This window comes from Aquarana catesbeiana, unplaced genomic scaffold, assembly GCF_042186555.1.
Source record: "Aquarana catesbeiana isolate 2022-GZ unplaced genomic scaffold, ASM4218655v1 unanchor211, whole genome shotgun sequence".
Classification (NCBI taxonomy): Eukaryota; Metazoa; Chordata; class Amphibia; order Anura; family Ranidae; genus Aquarana; species Aquarana catesbeiana.
Genome location: NW_027362637.1, coordinates 2,553,776 through 2,572,661, shown reverse-complemented (window position 1 = coordinate 2,572,661; position 18,886 = coordinate 2,553,776). Strand labels below are relative to the sequence as shown.

The window sequence follows — 18,886 nt, the reverse complement described above, 5'->3', positions numbered from 1 at the left end:
CGAAACTATCGGACTTTGGTGTGATCGTGTGTAGGCAAGTCCCTTTCGTTGGAACTCTGTCGGAACTCCGACGAAGTCCTTCGGGGTTCAGGCGGACGAGAAGTCCGCTTGTGTGTACACAGCATAACTCGAGTAATGCTTGATTCCAGGCCATATCCTGGGGAAAATCCTCCGACTCAAACCTGATACATTGAGAACACCTATTTCAAAGCCAGTGATTCTGCATGCCAAACTTTCCCAACACAATCCCACTTGAGTGTCTCACCCATCTAATTATTTGCATGGCCAATGTTACATTATTTTATAGCAATAAATTGGACTTTTTGAAGCAGGGAGTTCACCCAGCACCAGATGGTTTGCCTGTACTTGGAAAGCTCTGCTCAGCCTCACAATTGGAAATTATGTAAAATTTGTAGAAAAATTAGGTAGATTGATTTAAACACATATATTAGTAGTTTTTCTGTATTTTTTTTTAAGCAATTCACTGAATATTTTTGCTTGATAATTTTCCTTTAAAAACATTATAAACGAATGCTGGCCTTACACCTGCAGAATTTCATTTCGACAAAGTATCAAAATTGCTCGTCTGACCATTCGGTGCTATTTTCAAGGATTCAACTAGTGTGAACAAATTTTTATGCAAGTGCAATGTCAATGTCTCTATTTTTGAATGTTCTAAGTTTACCAAATGTTCTATTACTGGATTAACTGGATTAACTTTGACACTGCAAATAAGTTACAATTTTTCTTATTAGGGAGTGAATTCAGCAATTAGAAATTAATTTTTTTTTTTTTTTTTTGTGAAAAAGATTGAATCACCCCCTTTTAAAGAGATTCTAAGGGCAAAACCTTATTTATTTTTTTTTAATAAAAAATTTTACTTACCTGCTCTATGCAACGATGTTGCGCAAAGCGGTTACCTGTTCTTTGTCACACATAGTGCAGTTTGGCTCTGCCCCCTGCTCCTTCCTCACAGAACTTGCTTGATAGTTGCAGAAGCCTATGGATCCCACTGCTCGGTGTCCCCTTTGAGACCAGGAAGAGAAGGAGCATTGTTGCAGACGGGACAGCGCTGGACCATTGGATGAGGCAGGTGCTTTGGGGGGAGGGTAGTGAGGAAGAAGAGCTAGTGAAATATTTTTTCCCTTGATGCAGGAAATGCATTAAGGTCAAAAACATTTTTGTCTTTAAAACTACTTAACTCTTAGCCAATCTAACAATTGTTCTGAAAACAACAATTTTCTAAAGCCAAGCTGGCCATACTCAGAAATTCTTCCGGTTCAGCAGCGAATAGTGACATTTTGATCAAAGACAGGCTGGTTGTACAGAGGTCGACCTTCTGAGCCCGCAGAACTAATCAGTGTATTCTGATGGCAGGAAAGTCTTCCTGCTGCCAGAATACAATAAGGTCCCTTTCACACGCCTGTTCTGAACAAGTCTGCCTGTCAGTGTTTCATGGATAAAAGGAATGAATGGCTGCACACCGAGGTAGTGATGAATCTCTTTACTGTAAAATCCGTAATATGAATAACACCACAGGACAGGCAAATGGGTACAGGTACACACGTTTCACACAGCGACGTTGCGCTTATTCATTGCCAAAAGAATTAGCGCAGCGTCGCTGTGTGAAACGCGTCTTCCTATACCCATACCCGTTTGCCTGTCCTGTGGTGTTATTCATGTTATGGATTTTACAGTAAAGAGATAAATCACTACCTCAGTGTGCAGCCATCCATTCCTTTTATCCCTATTGCAGGGCGGGCGAGCCGAGGCTAGCACCCCTGGGAGGAGTCCATTCCCCAGCCTACCTGGTTCCAACACTCACCTGGAGCTGCACTTTCTTTTCCTATTGTCAGTGTTTCAGGCAGACCCTATTCGATGGTCCTTTCATCCTTATAGACCTGTTGGTGTTTAAACGAATTGTGTGCTTTTACACCCCTCCAATCTGGTCTGCTAAAAACAAACAGAAAGGGATCGGGTGTCCTCTGTGTAGGCAGATCGAAGGTAATGTGGTGTAAATGGACAGCAAAGTCAGTTTACCCCTGGCCGCCCATAGAACAGAGCGAGCTGTGTCCACTTTGCATAACCCTTAGCAGACACGGACCTGTCCTCCACCCGATCAGTGGACAGATGCTCTGCTTATCAAAACGGAATATGCCCGTGTGAAAGGGGCATTAATACAGCAGGAGTGCAGGAGTGATACCCCCATCCACATCGAGTGTGTGGATGGGGGAATGGAGTCTTTTTTTTTTTTTTTTTTTGATGGAAACCTCGGGCACAGCCAATCCTTAAGGGGGTCATTCCTCCGACTCGCTCATCCACTCGTGTGTATAAATTGCAACTTGAGTCATGAGGCATTGTAAAGAGTCCTTGTGGAAAGGAGCCAAGAGCTTGTCTTTCTGGTACAAAAGAAGAATACAAACTGTTAAAACACTTGACTAAAATAAAAGAGAGCATGCTTTTTTTCATTCATATATTTATTTATTTTTTTGCCCTGACTATTGAAAAAAAAAAAAAAGAGAGATAAATTACAAACCTTCTACACATTTTTCTTTGTGTGCAGGCCGCAAAAAAGTAAGTCAGTAACCAGCCGTGTTCCTCACCAGTAACAGACGTAACTGTTTTCAGCAGACAAATCCTTTAGTGCAGATATAATTGCCATGAATCGTAAATTTAATGTGTTTATGTTTCGCAGGATTCTTCCGGGTTGGATTTCTGAGTTCTAGATAAAGTATAGCTGTGAAATGGCTTTAAGCCTTCTTCCAAGATTCACAGGAATTAGGCTGTAAATAAATATGTCTCAAGCCCTTAAGTGGTTTCCTACCACAGAGCTAATTGAAAGTGTCTTATTGATTATCTTTCTGTGCTAAAAACTATTTATAGTCTATAATTACACTGCTGACCACAGCAGGCTGGTTACCTCCTCCATTAAAATACATTAACGTTTTTAGCCTACCTAAAAATGACGTTTTCGGTTTTGTTAGACTAATATCGCCTATCTGTTCTCACTCTGAGGAATGCAGGATGGCTGGATCTCTTCTGAACACTTGCTGTGAGCAGTCCCATCGCCCCTGTTGGATTATTCACTTATTGCATATCATGGATAATGCGGCAGGAGTGAAAACACCCATTGGCCCTTGGAGTAACATGTGTGGGAGCAGATAAGGAAACCGTAACAGGGAGATCTCACTGCCAAGTGGGTGACTTAAGCTGGCCTTATGCCAGTACAATTTTGTACGGGAATTCTGAAAAATCATTCATCAGAGCATTCTTTCTTGTCATTATTGTGTCAACTAGTATCATTTGAAAGCCTTTAAAGTGGAAGAAAAGTCTAACTAGCTATTTTTAAAAAAGGTTCCCTCCACCTACCTACCTACCTACCTACCTATCCTGCCTACCCTGTATAAAAAAACAAAACAAATAAAAAACAATCTGTATACTTGCCTATTTTAACCAGGTCCAGTCAGGTGATTCTGCAGCTTCAACTCCCCTGTGTTAGTGAGCCGCTGCTGCAGGGGAGAGGAGAGAGCACTGACAACAGCTGGGTTATGGGAGCCTATGGGTGACATCACGGCTGTTGGAATTCACAGCCGCTGTTGAGTGCTTCCTTACACATGGGAGCTGAAGCTGCAGGATTACGTGACTGGAACGGGTAAAAATTGGCAAGTACCATAGCATAGGTAGGAAGAGAGACCATTGATTTAACAATAGTAAGGCAGGTCATAGATGATGCAGCAATCCCTTCCACCTTCGCTTTTATGTTCTGTCAGATGGGACAGTGTACATCAGATTGGTTACTTTGTGTTGCTACAAGAATTTTAGGGAATATTGCACTCCCTAGGCTTTGCTGCAACCTGCTGCTTCATTGGATTAGGCTGCAATGCTTCATAACACTTGTTTTTGAAGCGTTTACTGTGTTCCCTTCCCCTTGTGAAAAAAAGTGAAAACCCGAGGCAGCATTTGGGCCTTGTTTATCAACCTGGTGAAATGCGTGTGAAATGGGTCTTGACATGGGATAATACAAAAAAAAAGTGTTAACCTGCGTTTGTCATTTTGCCTCATCTCTCAGCGCATGTGAAAGAAGCCTTCGACAGGGTCCTGACTGAAGCCTTAATTGTGGGTCCTCTTTATAGCTGCTAACACACTGAAAAGGATCAGAAAATGCACTGGGCCCTTTTTTTTGGCCATGTATCCCACCACACACAGAGCCAATGTGTTGGCGTGTGTTTGCACTAACATGATTTTTCTGCTGAGTGGTAATGCTATGCACCATTTTGAATGGACTTTTAAGGTAGTTTCACACCACAAAGAACGTCAGTGTATGTGTGTTGACATGTGCCGATGATGTGCATTGCAGTGCGTTTTTGTGTCTGACCAGCAATATATATATATTTTTTCCCCCTATTTTCCTATACGCTTTCCTTTTAGCTAATGCATGGCACATCAGGTTGCGATTTGATGCAGTGAGTCGTAAAACAATGTTAAAAAATGCTGCCAGCCTCATAGTGGTGTGAACTGATACTCACACAAGGGAGAACAAGACTTTTTTCCTTTTTGTCTTGTTGGTTAACCTAGTCCAGCACATGTAGTGTAAACAAGTCCTTCGACTTGACAGGTGACATAGTTGACTCCAACATTCCTGCTTACCTTCCAGAAGGACCATGTGGGAGTGGGCAGAGCCAGTGATCCAGACTACTAGGTCGTGATTGTATACAAGTGGGCTATAAATAAGGCTTTTTCTACAGAAACGCGTAAGCTGCTTTAAATTGCACACTGTATCCTTTATCAATAAAGTACTTTTATCGGGAGGACGAGTTGTGGGCTCTTGATCTTATACTTTCATGCTGTTTTAAGTGCCAGGAACACACTGAGCTTTGGAGCACCTTTGCACCAGGGGGAATTAACCTAGGTGTGTAGCTTTGTTTATTAAAAAAAAAGTAATTTGATAACATCTAAACTATCATTATATTCAATTTTAAAGTAAAAAAGTGAAATAAAATTGACTATCATAGTACCTTTTCAGATCTCACATTTTAAGCAACTTAGTGGAAGTGATGTATTGGTGGTTTCTGGCATAGGGTTCACTCTTCACTCTTCACTCTTAACTTGGGCTATATTTGGCAATGCAACAAATACTAATATAACCTGACATTTCCGGGTATGGAAGCTTTTTTTTAAAAAAGGATTTTTAAAAATATATTCTTTTTTGTCTTTAAAGTGTATTGAGTGTTTAATGTTCTCTGTGGGGGCTTTGCTAATGGTTTGGCTTTTCTTTTTGTCTCAGGCCCTTGATGTCGATCGCACGGTTCTCTACAAGATGAAGAAGTCCGTAAAAGCCATTAACGCATCTGGTCTCGGTACGTGTTCTGTTTCCACCTGCCTAGTTTTTCTTCACAGTAACTGTTTGATATTTTTAAGCACAAAGCTTTTGACGCACTTAGAATTTCACACATTTTAGTGTCAAGTCCCTGGGTAACCTCAAACATCAAATAGACTCCAAGATGTGTTTGTCACCTCTTTCAATCCATGTTGCAGTGTGGTAACATTTATACTGTATGTTTGTCCCTTGTTCCAACTAACACATATAAAACAAAAAAAATATATAAATTATAATCTATATATATTTTTTTTTTTAGCTCACTCTATTGAGTCAGTTACTAGTGGGATTTGTAATATGTGAATGAATGCAACACTTATCACAACACTTAACACAAATAGTTACTTTTACATGGAAATGTCACCTCTTCTGTTGCATCAGCGTTATGGAAATGAAATGTTGGTATGGAGAATGAATGGCAGAAACGATGCAATCGATTTACAGTTTACTGTGATTTGGCTGAATCAGTTAATTTATAGTGAAATCAAGATATTCCTAAATAGGAAAAGGTGCCCAGACTATGGAAATTGAGTTTAGTAACTCTGCTAGTATTTCTATATTGCACCATTTTTTGTGGATGATGCTTTTTTTACTTTTTATTTTCTGTATGTAACCATATAGTCTTTAAAGGAAATGGGCCACTAAGTAGAACACCTGTGTGATTATGCTCTGATTTACACCATTTGTTGACTATTGGGCTGACATTAGATGGGTAGACCAGACAGTCTGAGGCCTTGTACCCCCTAATCCCCTTCTGTCTCATGGGCTATGGTTCTGGATGGCCTCTCCCCATGGTATAATTTTCCAGATTTGCTGCAGAAACTGGGTCTAAAGGCTCTGTGTTACAGCGTCCAGCACACGTTTCAGAGAGATTAATGGGGTAGGTGGACAACATTTTTTGAATCAGTGAAGAGGTGAGCGGTAATCGAAGGCTGCTGGCCAGAAACTGCAGATCTTTTTGTTGCCTGTTGGGTAACAGTCTGATGATTCACTGGTGGGAGGTTTGAGGTTGGTTATGGGATATGATGTGTCTTTTAATGGAGTGCATTACATGGGAAGAAATCAGTAAATTCATGGTTTGGCTGTATTATAACTTCATAGATATGAGGGCACCCAGCTCCTACAAACAAAAGTGGATGTGCAAGTCTTATGAAAGGAGGATCACCTGAGAGGCTTGTCATTCAGACTATAATTTGGGTGCACTTCCAACTCAAAAATGTCAAGGTATTGGTTTTAAGTGTGTGTCTATTATATAAACTAATATATCTTGACCTAGCCTTTATGAGTGTCTATTTACAGAAGTAAAACGTAAGGACTGAATACTGTTTTGTGGTGGCTAAAAGTACATTATAGAAAATATCAGCAAACTAGCCAAAAATAGCAATATGTGTGTCAACTGAAAATTGCCCAGTCTGCAACACCCATCAATCTGGTTGCCATTGTTGTCTGCACTGGTGTGCACCTGGCCACATGCTGCCTGTACTAGCAGTTCTCCTGAAGAATGTTCTGTTCAATGTGACCACTGAAACATATGGTCACTTGCAAAAGCTGTGGATGAATGCCAGGATACAGATAGCTAAGGGTTCTAAGTGTTTGCCCCTGCAGTCTTTCCAGTTATCCGAAAGTTTGAGATTACCAGTGTTTTGCCTTTGTCCTCATATTGAGAAGCTAAATGCCCTTACGAAGCACTGTACAAATTCAAAGAGGCATTTACCAGATATTTAATCTGGCTTCTATCATGTTTTTTATAGCCTTTCTCAAATATTTCAATGAGAAAAAAAGATAGTTTTCATATGAATCCATTGGTATCATATGTAATAACTGGAAACCAACAATTTATGATGTCGGTTTTAGGTGGTTTGTAATATTTAGCAAAATAATTATTCAAAATTAATTGAAATGAAACAGAATACATTTTACATTCATACATAGGGATGGTATGGTATCTTTCATGCCATATATTCCTTTGCAGTTGGTATGTTTGTAGCTGTTATGTAAAAGTACCCTCAGAGGAGGTCTAGTGTGAGGTCATCTTTAGCTTAATTTCCTAGAGAGTACTGCAGAAGTGGAGTTTCAGTCAGAGAGCCTGTAAACAACCATTTAGCTCCATATGAATATAGTTGGCCTGGAGAGAGAGGAAAGGGTAAAAAGGCAAACATTCAGTTTTTTTTGTGTAAATTTAAGGCTAAGCTACTGAGCTTTGTAAACAGAATTTCATCTAGTAACGTTATCAAAGTTCTGTAACAGAGCACAGAGCTCTGCTTGCTGTCTGCAAATATAAATATGGCATATGAATATGCCATGAACAAAACGATCCTGCACATAGATAAGAAAATATATATGAAACTCTCATCCCTTTCACTTCTTGTGATACTGCCAGAACAAATAAGCCACTATTGTAAAATGTGACTGATCCCTCGGGGCATCAGAACTTTCCTTCAACTTGGCCTTCTGTGATACCCCTGTGACTCCCACTATCTCCTGCTAAGTCTCATGCTCTTTTTGGATCCTGGATGGGCAGTACAGTATACGCAGGCAGTGTGTCAAGCACTGGGCTTAACCCAGTTTAGTTTGAGGAAGGAGTGTTTTCTACTGGGGATGTTAACCATGGCATTACAGCACCTGCTATACGCTTCTATGCCACACATGATGTAAAAATGGATTATAGATGTCTTTACTAAGAAAATTTTAATTCTGTTGGTGAAGGTAGAAAGCAACAATGTGACTGAATGGGGGTCTAAGGCTCAAAGCAGGGACCAAGTGTCCTAGACATTCTAGGAGTCGCTATCCCAGTTGCTATACAGCTGAAGGTTTGTACTTAACAGTGTGAGCCCTAAATGACAAATTTAAAGAGGAGCTGCACCTTAAAAAAAAAAAAAAATATTAAAAGCCAGCAGCTACAAATACTGCAGCTGCTGACTTTTAATAAATGGACACTTACCTGTCCCAGGGTCCAGCGATGTCGGCAGCCGAAGCTGATCAATCGCTCGGCTCTCGGCTGCCCTCGCCGCCATCCTCGGTCAGGGAATCGGGAAGTGAAGCGCTGCGGCTTCACTGCCCGGTACCCTACTGCGCATGCGCGAGTCGTGCTGCGCCTCTGCACTGGTCCCCCTTGTGTGCTGGGAACTGTGGGGGGGGGGGGGCGTCATCTGCGGATATTCTGCGGCTGTCTAAGCCTGGAAGTGGCTGTGGATACCTGTATTAGACAGGTATCTGCACCCCCCTCCCCCCTAAAAGTTGCCAATTGTGGCACCGGAGGGGGGAAGGTTTCCGATGAGCGGACGTTCCACTTTAGGGTGGAACTCCGCTTTAACTTTGCAAACTAAGTCTAAAATACTGCCTACATGCCTGCTGATAGCTAGCTGTTGTAAAATTGGCTTGTCTCTAGGAGAGCTCTTTATAGGTTTTAGTAAGGCCCTTATTGGGCATCTCAAAGCCATTTAAACGCAATGCCCATTTGAGTCTAGAAAAAGCAAAAAGAAAAGCAGCGCTGCTCTAAGGGTAGTAAGTAGTTAAAAACACTATTTTATTACAATTTGTACACTCACATTTGTGTGATAAGAAATGGGCATGCCTGAGGAAGGAGCACGCATGCTCCGAACGCGAGCTCGCTATGGCCACGCCCCCCGCTCTCCTCCACCTGACGTCATCTTCCTAGGAACCTGCTGACGCGCTGTCTGAGGGAACCCCAAGCCATCGGAAGCTACGGACTCCACCGCAAGCGGCCGAGGCCAGCTCCGCCACAGCCCAGCTGTTTCGTGATGTGACTCTGTGTTGCCCAGGAGAACCTACCTTTGCCTATTTCTTATCGCACAAATGTGAGTGTACAAATTGTAATAAAATAGTGTTTTTAACTACTTACTACCCTTAGAACAGCGCTGCTTTTCTTTTTCTTTTTACCCCCTGGACATATCCTATCCCCCACGCTACTGCCCCCTATCTACCCACTCACAGGACCTGTCAGCGCTCCATTCCCCCTCTGTTACCATTTGAATCTAGCTCTGCTTGACCTGAAACTGCTGTTTCAGCCTTCAAACTGTATACATACTGTAATCCATCATTCTAGTTAAGATAAAATTATATTCTATTCATAACAAGAGCCTACCTGAATGAATGAATGAGCAAATTCAGATTAGTCTAGTACCAAACATGCCTATCCTTTAAAGGATAAGTACAGCCATATCTTGTTTGTTTGTACTTCTCCTGTGCATCACAGAAGGGCAGTTCGTTCTGCACTCCTGTGACCTGTTTAAAGCAGACAGCAGGCTGAAGCCCGCTGACATCACAGAGCTGGTCCAGGCAAGATCACAAAAATGAAGTCAGGAGCCACCCACATACCTGGACTGCCACCCGGCTCAGCCTCTCAGCAAGAGCCTGAGCAGGATGCTCCTGTTCCTCCAAACCCCAGTGCTCCAGTGAGCTGGGGAGGGGGGGATAGACTTACCGTCACCAGCTCTCTGCTCAGGTAGCTCTGAGAACCAAGCGGTCGGCTCTGTTTGATCGCTCGTTTCTCAATGTTAGATCTGGCGGGGACGGGGGACAGATGCAGCACTGGAACAATGCTGCATCAACCTAGGTAAGTATGATTCTTCAAAAAAAAAGCCTATACCTCTCTTTTAATAATAAAGGAAGATGAGACACGTTACATTTTCCGAAGTAGATTATGCAAAAGATCAATATCATGTTTGATATCTATCAAATTGTGATTTTATTTTGTTCAGTATGGGGTTTTTACCCATACATGCACAAATTATATATTTTTCCAAGTGCAGAACCCACCATTCCAGAGCATCAGAGTGCAATGCAGAGGGACTACTTGTAAAGTTGGAGCTGTAGTAGGAAGCACAAGCCCCTTAAGCTGATGCCTCCTTTGTAGTGCTGGCTCCTATCCCATGCAGAGTGATACCAACTGCACTCCACCTCTTATCCCAGCTAGCGGACTCCAGAGTGGTGCAAACAGCAGAAAAAAAGAGATATTCAGGTCAGTGTGAAGCAATACACTGGGCATAATAGTATAGGGCTGCTTTCGCACTGATGTGCTGTGTTTTACCCACATCGCAGGTGCAGTGAAGTGTACCTTCAGCTTTCCTGCGGGTTTGCTATGCTTAGCCATAGGCTTCTATTTTATCTTACGGATTTGGTGCACTTTCTGAAAGCGCAACAAATCTCCAGCCAAAACCGCAACTCAACTGCAGGGTTTTACCACTCCCCAACTTTATGTGTGAATGAGCCTTAAGGGTGCTGCTGCCAAATGCAACTAAGGCCTCATTCACAAGTGAAGCAGGCACTGCTGCTCCTCTGAAAAAACGATCTGCGTGCATTTGACAGGTGGTGAGGAGGCGATAGGTTACCTCCTCACCACCTGATTTAAACCCATGATTGCCGTGCATTGTGACAGGGTAGTACGGCAATTGGAGGTTTAAATCAGGTGTGAGGAGGCGACACTGGTTGACATCGTGCCTGGTTATCTTTGACTTCTCCCATGTTGTTTAGGTAGACCGCCACCTCTTTAACCACTTAAAGACAGGCTCGCTCCAATATACGTCGGCAGAATGGCACGGCTGGGCACAGTAACGTATCTGTACGTCACGGCGTGAATTTCCCGCCGTGCGCGTGCTCCGAGAGCGTGCCCGCGGGACCCGCAGACTCTGTCCGCTGGGTGCCCGCGATCATGTCACGGAGCTGAAGAATGGGGGGCTGCCAGTGTAAACACAGCATCTCCCCATTCTGCCTAGTGACAGGACACTGATCGTCTGCTCCCTCTCATCGGAAGCAGCGATCAGTGTCGGGTCACTGCTAGCCCATCCCCCAGACAGTTGGAATCACTCCCTAGGACACACTTAACCCCTCCCCTAGTGGTTAACTGTCACTGCCAGTGACATTTTTACAGTATTCAATGCAATTTTATAGCATTGATCGCTGTATTCATGGCAATGATCCCAAAAATTTGTCAAAATTGTATAAAATTGATAAAAATCGCTGATCGCCGCCATTACTAGTAAAAAAAATAAAAAAATAAAAATGCCATAAAACTATCCCCTATTTTGTAGATGCTATAACTTTTGCGCAAACCAGTCAATAAACGCTCATTGCAATTTTTTTTTTTTTTAACAAAAATACATTTTTTTGGGGATATTTATTATAGCAAAAAGTAAATATTGATTTTTTTTTTTCAAAATTGTCGCTCTGTTTTTGTTTATATTGCTAAAAATAAAAACCGCAGAGGTGATCAAATACCACCAAAAGAAAGCTCTATTTGTGGGAAAAAAAAGACATCAATTTTGTTTGGGAGCCACGTCGCACGACCGCGCAATTGTCAGTTAAAGCGACGCAGTGCCGAATCGCAAAAAGTGGCTTGGTCGTTTGGCAGCCAAATTGTCCGGGGCTGAAGTGGTTAAGGTTGCCTACCCCTGCTCTAAATGCTTTAAACAAGTAATTTAAAGAATCCTCCTCTTAAAAAAATCCTACCATATTTCAATTTCTGCTATCTCTCTGGAGTGGTAGTGAATGGTCATCTGGCAGATGACGTGAACAGTGCTTGTTTCTGGACTTGGTGAGACGCTTATATTGTTGCCCCCTGAAATGAAAAATCTCTGTGAAGGGTGCAATCGGTAAACTATTTTATGTTGAGCCTTTTATTTTAATGTGTTGCACCTCTTGCTGCTCTTCTCTACCCTCTTCTCACTGCTGGAGGCTCGGCAGCAGCGGGAGCCATTGGCTGATGCTGCTGTCAATCAAATCCTTGAAGAGAGGGGTGGCGCTGAGCTGCACTGTGTGTGTCAATAGACGCACACAGCCGGCTCAGGGTCAAGCCCGCAAGAGTGCCCCCATAGCAAGTTGCCAAGACCACTGGTGGGGGACCCCAGAAGAAGATCACACAGAGCAGGTAAGTATGACATTTTTATTATTATTCAAAAAAAAAATCTTTACAACCACTTTAAGCATTGCTATGACTGTGGTAACACTGTACTTTACAGATGGGGCACTAGATTTTGGTGGCACTTGGTATGAGGTATGAGAGCCTATAACATTTGTTGAATCTTAAGCCAGCAAGCTGACAATGTCAACTTCTAGCATTAGGGCAGACATGACTGCTTTGGTTCAATGCTAATTTGATAGTATGGTGATGTATTTATACTGTATGAGCGCTGGGCGGAAAAACATTTTTTGCTGACCTAATACTACTTCCTGTAGTCTAATGTCTATTGGTGGTTGAATTTCTGTGGTTTCTATCTGTGTGCTTTTTATTTCTATGATATTGTGCCCCCTCTCGATCTGCTCTGGTCCCCTGCTACCTGTCCATCGCCTCACACCTGCGTCAATTGCCTGTCAAAAGCCTCATTTTCCCATTCTGTATAGCAGTATTTTCTGCAATAAATGTATGTGATTTAAGGAAGTGAAGGCAATGTGGTTTACCACACACTCACTTATATGTATGAGAGGTTAGCAGGATCATAAACCGACCCAGCTAACCACAGGTGAATATAGAAATCATTTCCTGTTTCCCACATTAAGTGACTGGTGACATCGACAAGAGGGTCTCCTACAAACTGTGCGTCATTATGAATTTATAGAGAGTGGTAATAAACCCTGAACAGAAGTTTAATTTGTGCATTATAAAGAATACTAAAACAACACACACATCACAAATAATGTGCAATGAAATAAATATCCTAACCGATGATGAATTGGCTTAATGCAGTCAGCAAAGTGGACCAGTCTAATTTATTTTTTTATCTGAAAACTCTTTGTATCTGGGGCAGTTTTGTAATTTTTCACAGACATTTATATATTTTCTGAAAGCAGAGATCCTCTAGAATAATATAGTGGTAGCTGCAATTTTTTTTTTTTTTTTATGTTTCACGATATTTGCAATACTGTTTAGCAAACACATTTTTTTTAGTAAAAACACTAATGTAAGTTTTAATTAATTTATTTTTTTGGTAAAGATGGAGTAGCATAGAGGAAAATAGATACCAAACCTTTAAATCGCACATGCCTATTAAATGGCAAAAGACTACAGCAATACTTTAAAAGCCTTTACAGGTTACCGTGCAATTGTTTTGCGGAGAGCAGCCCTGATCCTCTTTTTTGGGGCCCCCAGCGATGGTCCTGGCCCCTCCGCCTGCTAAGTGCCCCCCCCCCCCCCCCCCCATAGCATATGTACAGACCCGTCTGAAGTTTGCTAATGAACTTCTGAATGATTCAGAGCAGAACTGGGTGAAAAGTGTTGTGGTCAGATGAGATCAAGCTCTTAGGCATCAACTCAAATTACTGTGTTTGGAGGAGGAGGAATGCTGCCTATGACCCCAAGAACACCATCCCCACCATCAAACTTGGAGGTGGAAACATTATGCTTTGGAGTTGTTTTTTGCTAACAGGACAACTTCACCGCATCTAAGGGATGATGGACGGGGCCATGTACCATCAAATCTTGGTTGAGAACCTCCATCCCTCAGCCAGGGCATTGAAAATGGTTCATGGATGGGTATTGCACCATGACAATGACCCTAAACACATAGCCAAGGTAACAAAAGGGTGGCTCAAGAAGAAGCACATTAAGGTCCTGGAGTGACCTAGCCAGTCTCCTGACCTTAATCCCATAGAAAATATATGGAGGGAGCTGAAGGTTTGAAAAATATCTGACCTCTGTCATTGCCAACAAGGGTTTTGCCACCAAGTACCAAGTCCTGTTTTGCAAAGGGGTCAAATACTTATTTCACGCATTAAAATGCAAATCAAGGGGCGGGACCGGAAGTTGCCCTGCATGGACGCCTGAACCTCCAGCTCTCCACCAGCCCACAGCGTTAAGGCCTAAAAGGGGGACTTTTAGCCACATTTTATGGGAGGCAGCAGGAGAACCAGATCCTCCAAACCCAGGGGATCATCCCAACCGCCGTCCGGCTCCACAACAACCCTCCACGGGTATTTTAAACCCTCCTCTATGTCCGAGGACGAGCGGGACAAGATGGCGCCGACGGCCCCTGCCTCCTCTGCGAGGCAGTCACCGCAGCGGAGCTCGGCATCCCCTCCACTACTCCAGAGCACAGCGGACCTGGATCGGGAGACAGAGGACCGGAGGAGCAGGGGATCGGCAGCGGTGAGTCCACCCCCTCCTCTCCCAGCACAAGAGAAGCATCCCTGCCCACCTCAGGACGCCTTACTAGGCCTCACTGCCAACCCCTACACGCAGTGCTCACAGGCCTTCCCGCAGCTGCTGCGCACCATGTCTGACCCATCCATATCCCTGGGGGGAACGGCGTCCCCCACACCTTCACTGCAACTCAGTGATTTTCCCCCGCTGCCAGGACCAGAGAACATGGGGGACATTGGACTTGTATCAGGGATGAACTATGACAGAGACACCCTCCAACCAATGTTCGGCCCCCCCCCCTGTCTCCCCTCAGCCGCAGCGACAAACCCGCCATAATGCCTCCAGGCCCACAGAGCAAAGATCAAGCCAGACAAAATCATATGCCCAGGTGACAAGCTCGTCGACCTTGATCCCTATGGAGGTTATGGAAGGAGGCCCCCCCTCTCATTCACAGAGGCCTTTATGGGGGGACATGAAAGTTCCTCAACCACAATCTTGGGACTCTAGGAGATCAGCACCCCCCCCATTTGCAAGGGAATCATCCCCACCACACAGCCCACAACGCCACATAGAGCACGCCCAACGCTTCCAGCACCCCACCTCATGGCAGGACTGCCTCCAGGCTATTCCCACTAAGGAGGACTTCAGGCTCCTTATTGAAGAGGTCAAGTCAGCATGCCGAGCAGAAATTCAAGTGATACATGCTAACCTTAAACACTTATCTGAAAGGGTGGAGATGGCGGAGGAGGAAATTCAGGAGACCAAGCTGGCGGTACATCGCACCCAAGTACAGGGGGCCGACCACCATATAATGCTCCGGAACATGCAGCGTCATATTGAAGACTTGGATAACCGAGGACGTCGAAACAACATCCGAGTCAGGGGTCTGCCTGAGTCAGAGGGTCCCGAAGATCTTCATGAAACTCTGCAACTCCTGTTTAACAACCTTTTGGGGGACCCCCAAACAAACCCATTGAGATGGACCGTGCCCTCCGTCCCAAGGGGCCCGTCTCCAGACCCCGAGACGTCATATGCAGGGTCCATTCCTTTCCTCTGAAAGAGGACATTATGCGCAAAGCCCGCACCACAAAAAAGGTACTTTTTGAAAACACGCAAGTCCAGCTATTTCCAGACCTCTCCTGGATAACTTTACAGAAACGCAGACTGCTCCAACCCCTACTTATTCTGCTCCAAGAAAACGACATCACATACCGCTGGGGATTCCCCTTCAGCCTCACTGCCCGTCGGCAGGGAAAATCAGCAGTGCTACGCTTTCCAGAAGACTTGGAAAATTTTTGTGACACCATGGAGATCCCTATACCTCACCTGCCTGAATGGGACTTAGTGGATTTGCCCACGCCACCTCCCGTGGTGTGGCAGAAGATCCCACCAACTAAGCGCCCCAGAGACCGGACTCCCCCAGCGGATCTACCAAAGCAAAGCCTAAAAAAGGATGACTGTCTTTCTCCCCTCTCCTGCCCCTCCCAACGCAGTTATAAGTTATTCCCCCTAGGCCTTCCCCGCCTATCACTTCATTAGCAATATTGGGCACCCCCTTTTGTTGGAGACGTGTCAGTAGTGGTTCTTCTGGTCACTGATCCCCCCCTAGAGGTTAACCCTACTAGAGTTCCCCATTGTCACTCTGTTTTGAGGACTTGAACACGGTTGATTTTGTTCCGAGTTGTTCGCTATGCCCCCCCGGACTGGGCCCTTGTTGGGGGCCCCGATCGGGGGGACCTACTGGAACCTATCAGAATCTGGGCGGTATATACTGTCCGGGACAACAACAAAATGTTTATTTCTAACTGATATGCTACTAACCATTTTTCTCCTTTTTTTTTTTTTTCTCCTCTCTACTTTTTCTACTCCTTCCCTCTCCTCCCCACCCCTCCCCTCCTCATGGCTCGCCGCGGGTCTGGGACGGTCACCCGGCCACATCTCACGCTTGAACCTCATCGCTCCCTGGATTTCCTGGAGGGCCCACGGCTGGATAAGCTAAGTAATCTGGTGCACGCACACACTGATGACCATGGCTAAGATCTTATCGTTTAATGTCCACGGCTTGAACTCAAACAAAAAAAGGCATCTCGCATTGAGGGAGCTCAGGCAGATTGGGGCAGATGTAGCTATGCTGCAGGAGACACACTTCAATAGAGGGGACGCTTTCACCTTTGCATTCAAACAGTACCCCCAGATTTATCAGGCCTTTAGTCCTCGTAAGCGTGCGGGTGTAGCCATCCTATTTAAAAGAGGCTCTCCATTTAAATGCTCCGAATCCTTCGTCGACCCGGGAGGACATTATATAATTCTGAGAGGTCAGTGGCAAACACAGGCGGTAACTTTCTGCAATATCTACGCACCCAACACCCATCAAATACATTTCCTGTCCAGGGTCCTCGCACGCCTGTTTAGGCAGCCCAATGATTATTTGATCATTGGTGGAGATTTCAACCTAGTGCACTCGGTAGGTCTAGACCGCCATGTGATTAATCCCACAATACATCAGACTCGGGCCGCCCGTGATTCCAAGTTGTTTCGTCAACTAACCAGGCGCCATGCTTTATTCGATATATGGAGGGCTCTACACCCAGGAGATAGGCAATACACATTTTATTCTGCCCCTCACCACATGCATTCCCGCTTAGACTATTTCTTCGTTAACAATAACACCCTACGCGCCACCAAAACCGCCCGGATCCTCCCCATTTCTTGGTCCGACCACGCTCCAGTTCTTATATCACTAGAAATAGGCATCCCTACTCGCAAACCCAGTAATTGGCAGCTAAACAACTTCCTCCTACAACACATCCCGTCCAGATCGGAACTAGAGACAACTTTGCAGAACTACTTCTTAGAAAACAACACCCCTAAAGTCTCCCTACCCATTCTATGGGAGGCTCACAAGGCAGTCCTCAGGGGACGATGTATAGCGATCTCTTCGGCTATGAAGAAGAATGCGATGGCATCTAAAATTCAAGCCGAGAGAGACCTTAAGACTCTAGAACTCCGCCTGCAGGTATCACCATCCCTAATCCTTCTCAAAAAAGTAGTCTGCCTCAGAAACACCCTCCGAGACTTGGTGTTAGGACATGTAGAGAAGGCACTTACTTGATTAAGACAAACATATTACGATAAAGGGAATAAGGCCCATACCATCCTGGCGCGTAAACTCTCGGAGCATTCTCACATGTCCACACCCCACCAAATTAAAGATAAAAAGGGGGCTCTCCTGTCACACCCCCAAGACATAGCCCGGGCCTTCGGAGAATTTTACACAACCCTATATAATAATCCTGAAATTCCCCAAGATCCGCCCCCTCCTGACATAAAAGACCGTATGAGACAATACCTGGAGGAAAGTGGACTCCCCAAAATACAGAAGACGGACCTAATGTCACTTAATGCTCCAATTACAGAGGAAGAGCTAACGGCCACTATCAAAACCCTGCCCTCTCATAAATCCCCTGGCCCAGACGGCCTTCCTTATGAGTATTATAAGGCATTCCTCCTGATTCTACTGCCCTATATGTGTAAGATGTTTAACGCCTTCTTTCAGAAAACCTCTATTCCCACTGATATGCAGAGGTCGTTCCTCACGTTGATTCCCAAACCTGACAAAGATCCTTCTGTGTGTGCCAGCTACAGGCCAATCGCACTCCTAAACTCTGATTTAAAAATCTTTACTAAACTCCTCTCAATGCGACTGAACCTGATACTTCCCTCGCTAATACACAAGGATCAGGTGGGATTTGTACCCCTACATCAGGCGGGGAATAACACGAGACGAATTATTGACCTGATAGACGTGGCGAACAGGAATAAGCTGGAGGCGTTAGTTCTTGGTTTAGACGCAGAAAAAGCTTTCGACTGCCTTGGCTGGTCCTTCCTCTTCGCCACGTTGAACTGCATGGGATTTCAGGGCCCATTTCTCCAAGCTATCAGACATCTGTACACTAACCCTTCATCTCAAGTAAAAACTCCCTTTGCCCTCTCACAGGCTTTCCCAATCGCGAATGGAACCCACCAGGGGTGCCCACTCTCACCGTTACTTTTTGCGCTGTGTGTCGAGCCTCTGGCGGCGTCCATTCGAAAAAATCCGAATATTCACGGTATCCCGTTGAAAGATAGGGAATTTAAATTAGCCTTGTTTGCTGATGATATTATTCTCACCCTAACCCAGCCCAGAATATCACTCCCTAATTTGCACGCCGAACTTGACTTATATAGATCCCTCTCGGGGTACAAGATAAATGCAGCTAAATCAGAAGCCCTACCCATCAATATTCCAACACAGGAGACCCAACATTTACAACACTGTTTCCCCTACCATTGGAAGACATCATCACTGAAATATCTGGGAGTACAGATAACTTCCTCTTATTCCACCCTATACCGAGCCAATTATCCTCCTCTCT

At 44.4% G+C, this 18,886-nt stretch overlaps 1 protein-coding gene across 2 annotated transcripts in view; it reads left to right on the top strand.

Annotated features, from left to right (window-relative positions):
- ASAP2 (ArfGAP with SH3 domain, ankyrin repeat and PH domain 2) overlaps nucleotides 1-18,886 on the top strand; it is a 349,346-nt gene that overhangs the window by 97,791 nt on the left and 232,669 nt on the right. For both annotated transcript variants that reach the window (XM_073611134.1, XM_073611135.1), the window contains exon 2: nucleotides 5,285-5,357. In XM_073611134.1, the coding sequence (XP_073467235.1) occupies nucleotides 5,285-5,357 (73 nt within the window). The remainder of the gene's footprint in view (nucleotides 1-5,284; nucleotides 5,358-18,886) is intronic.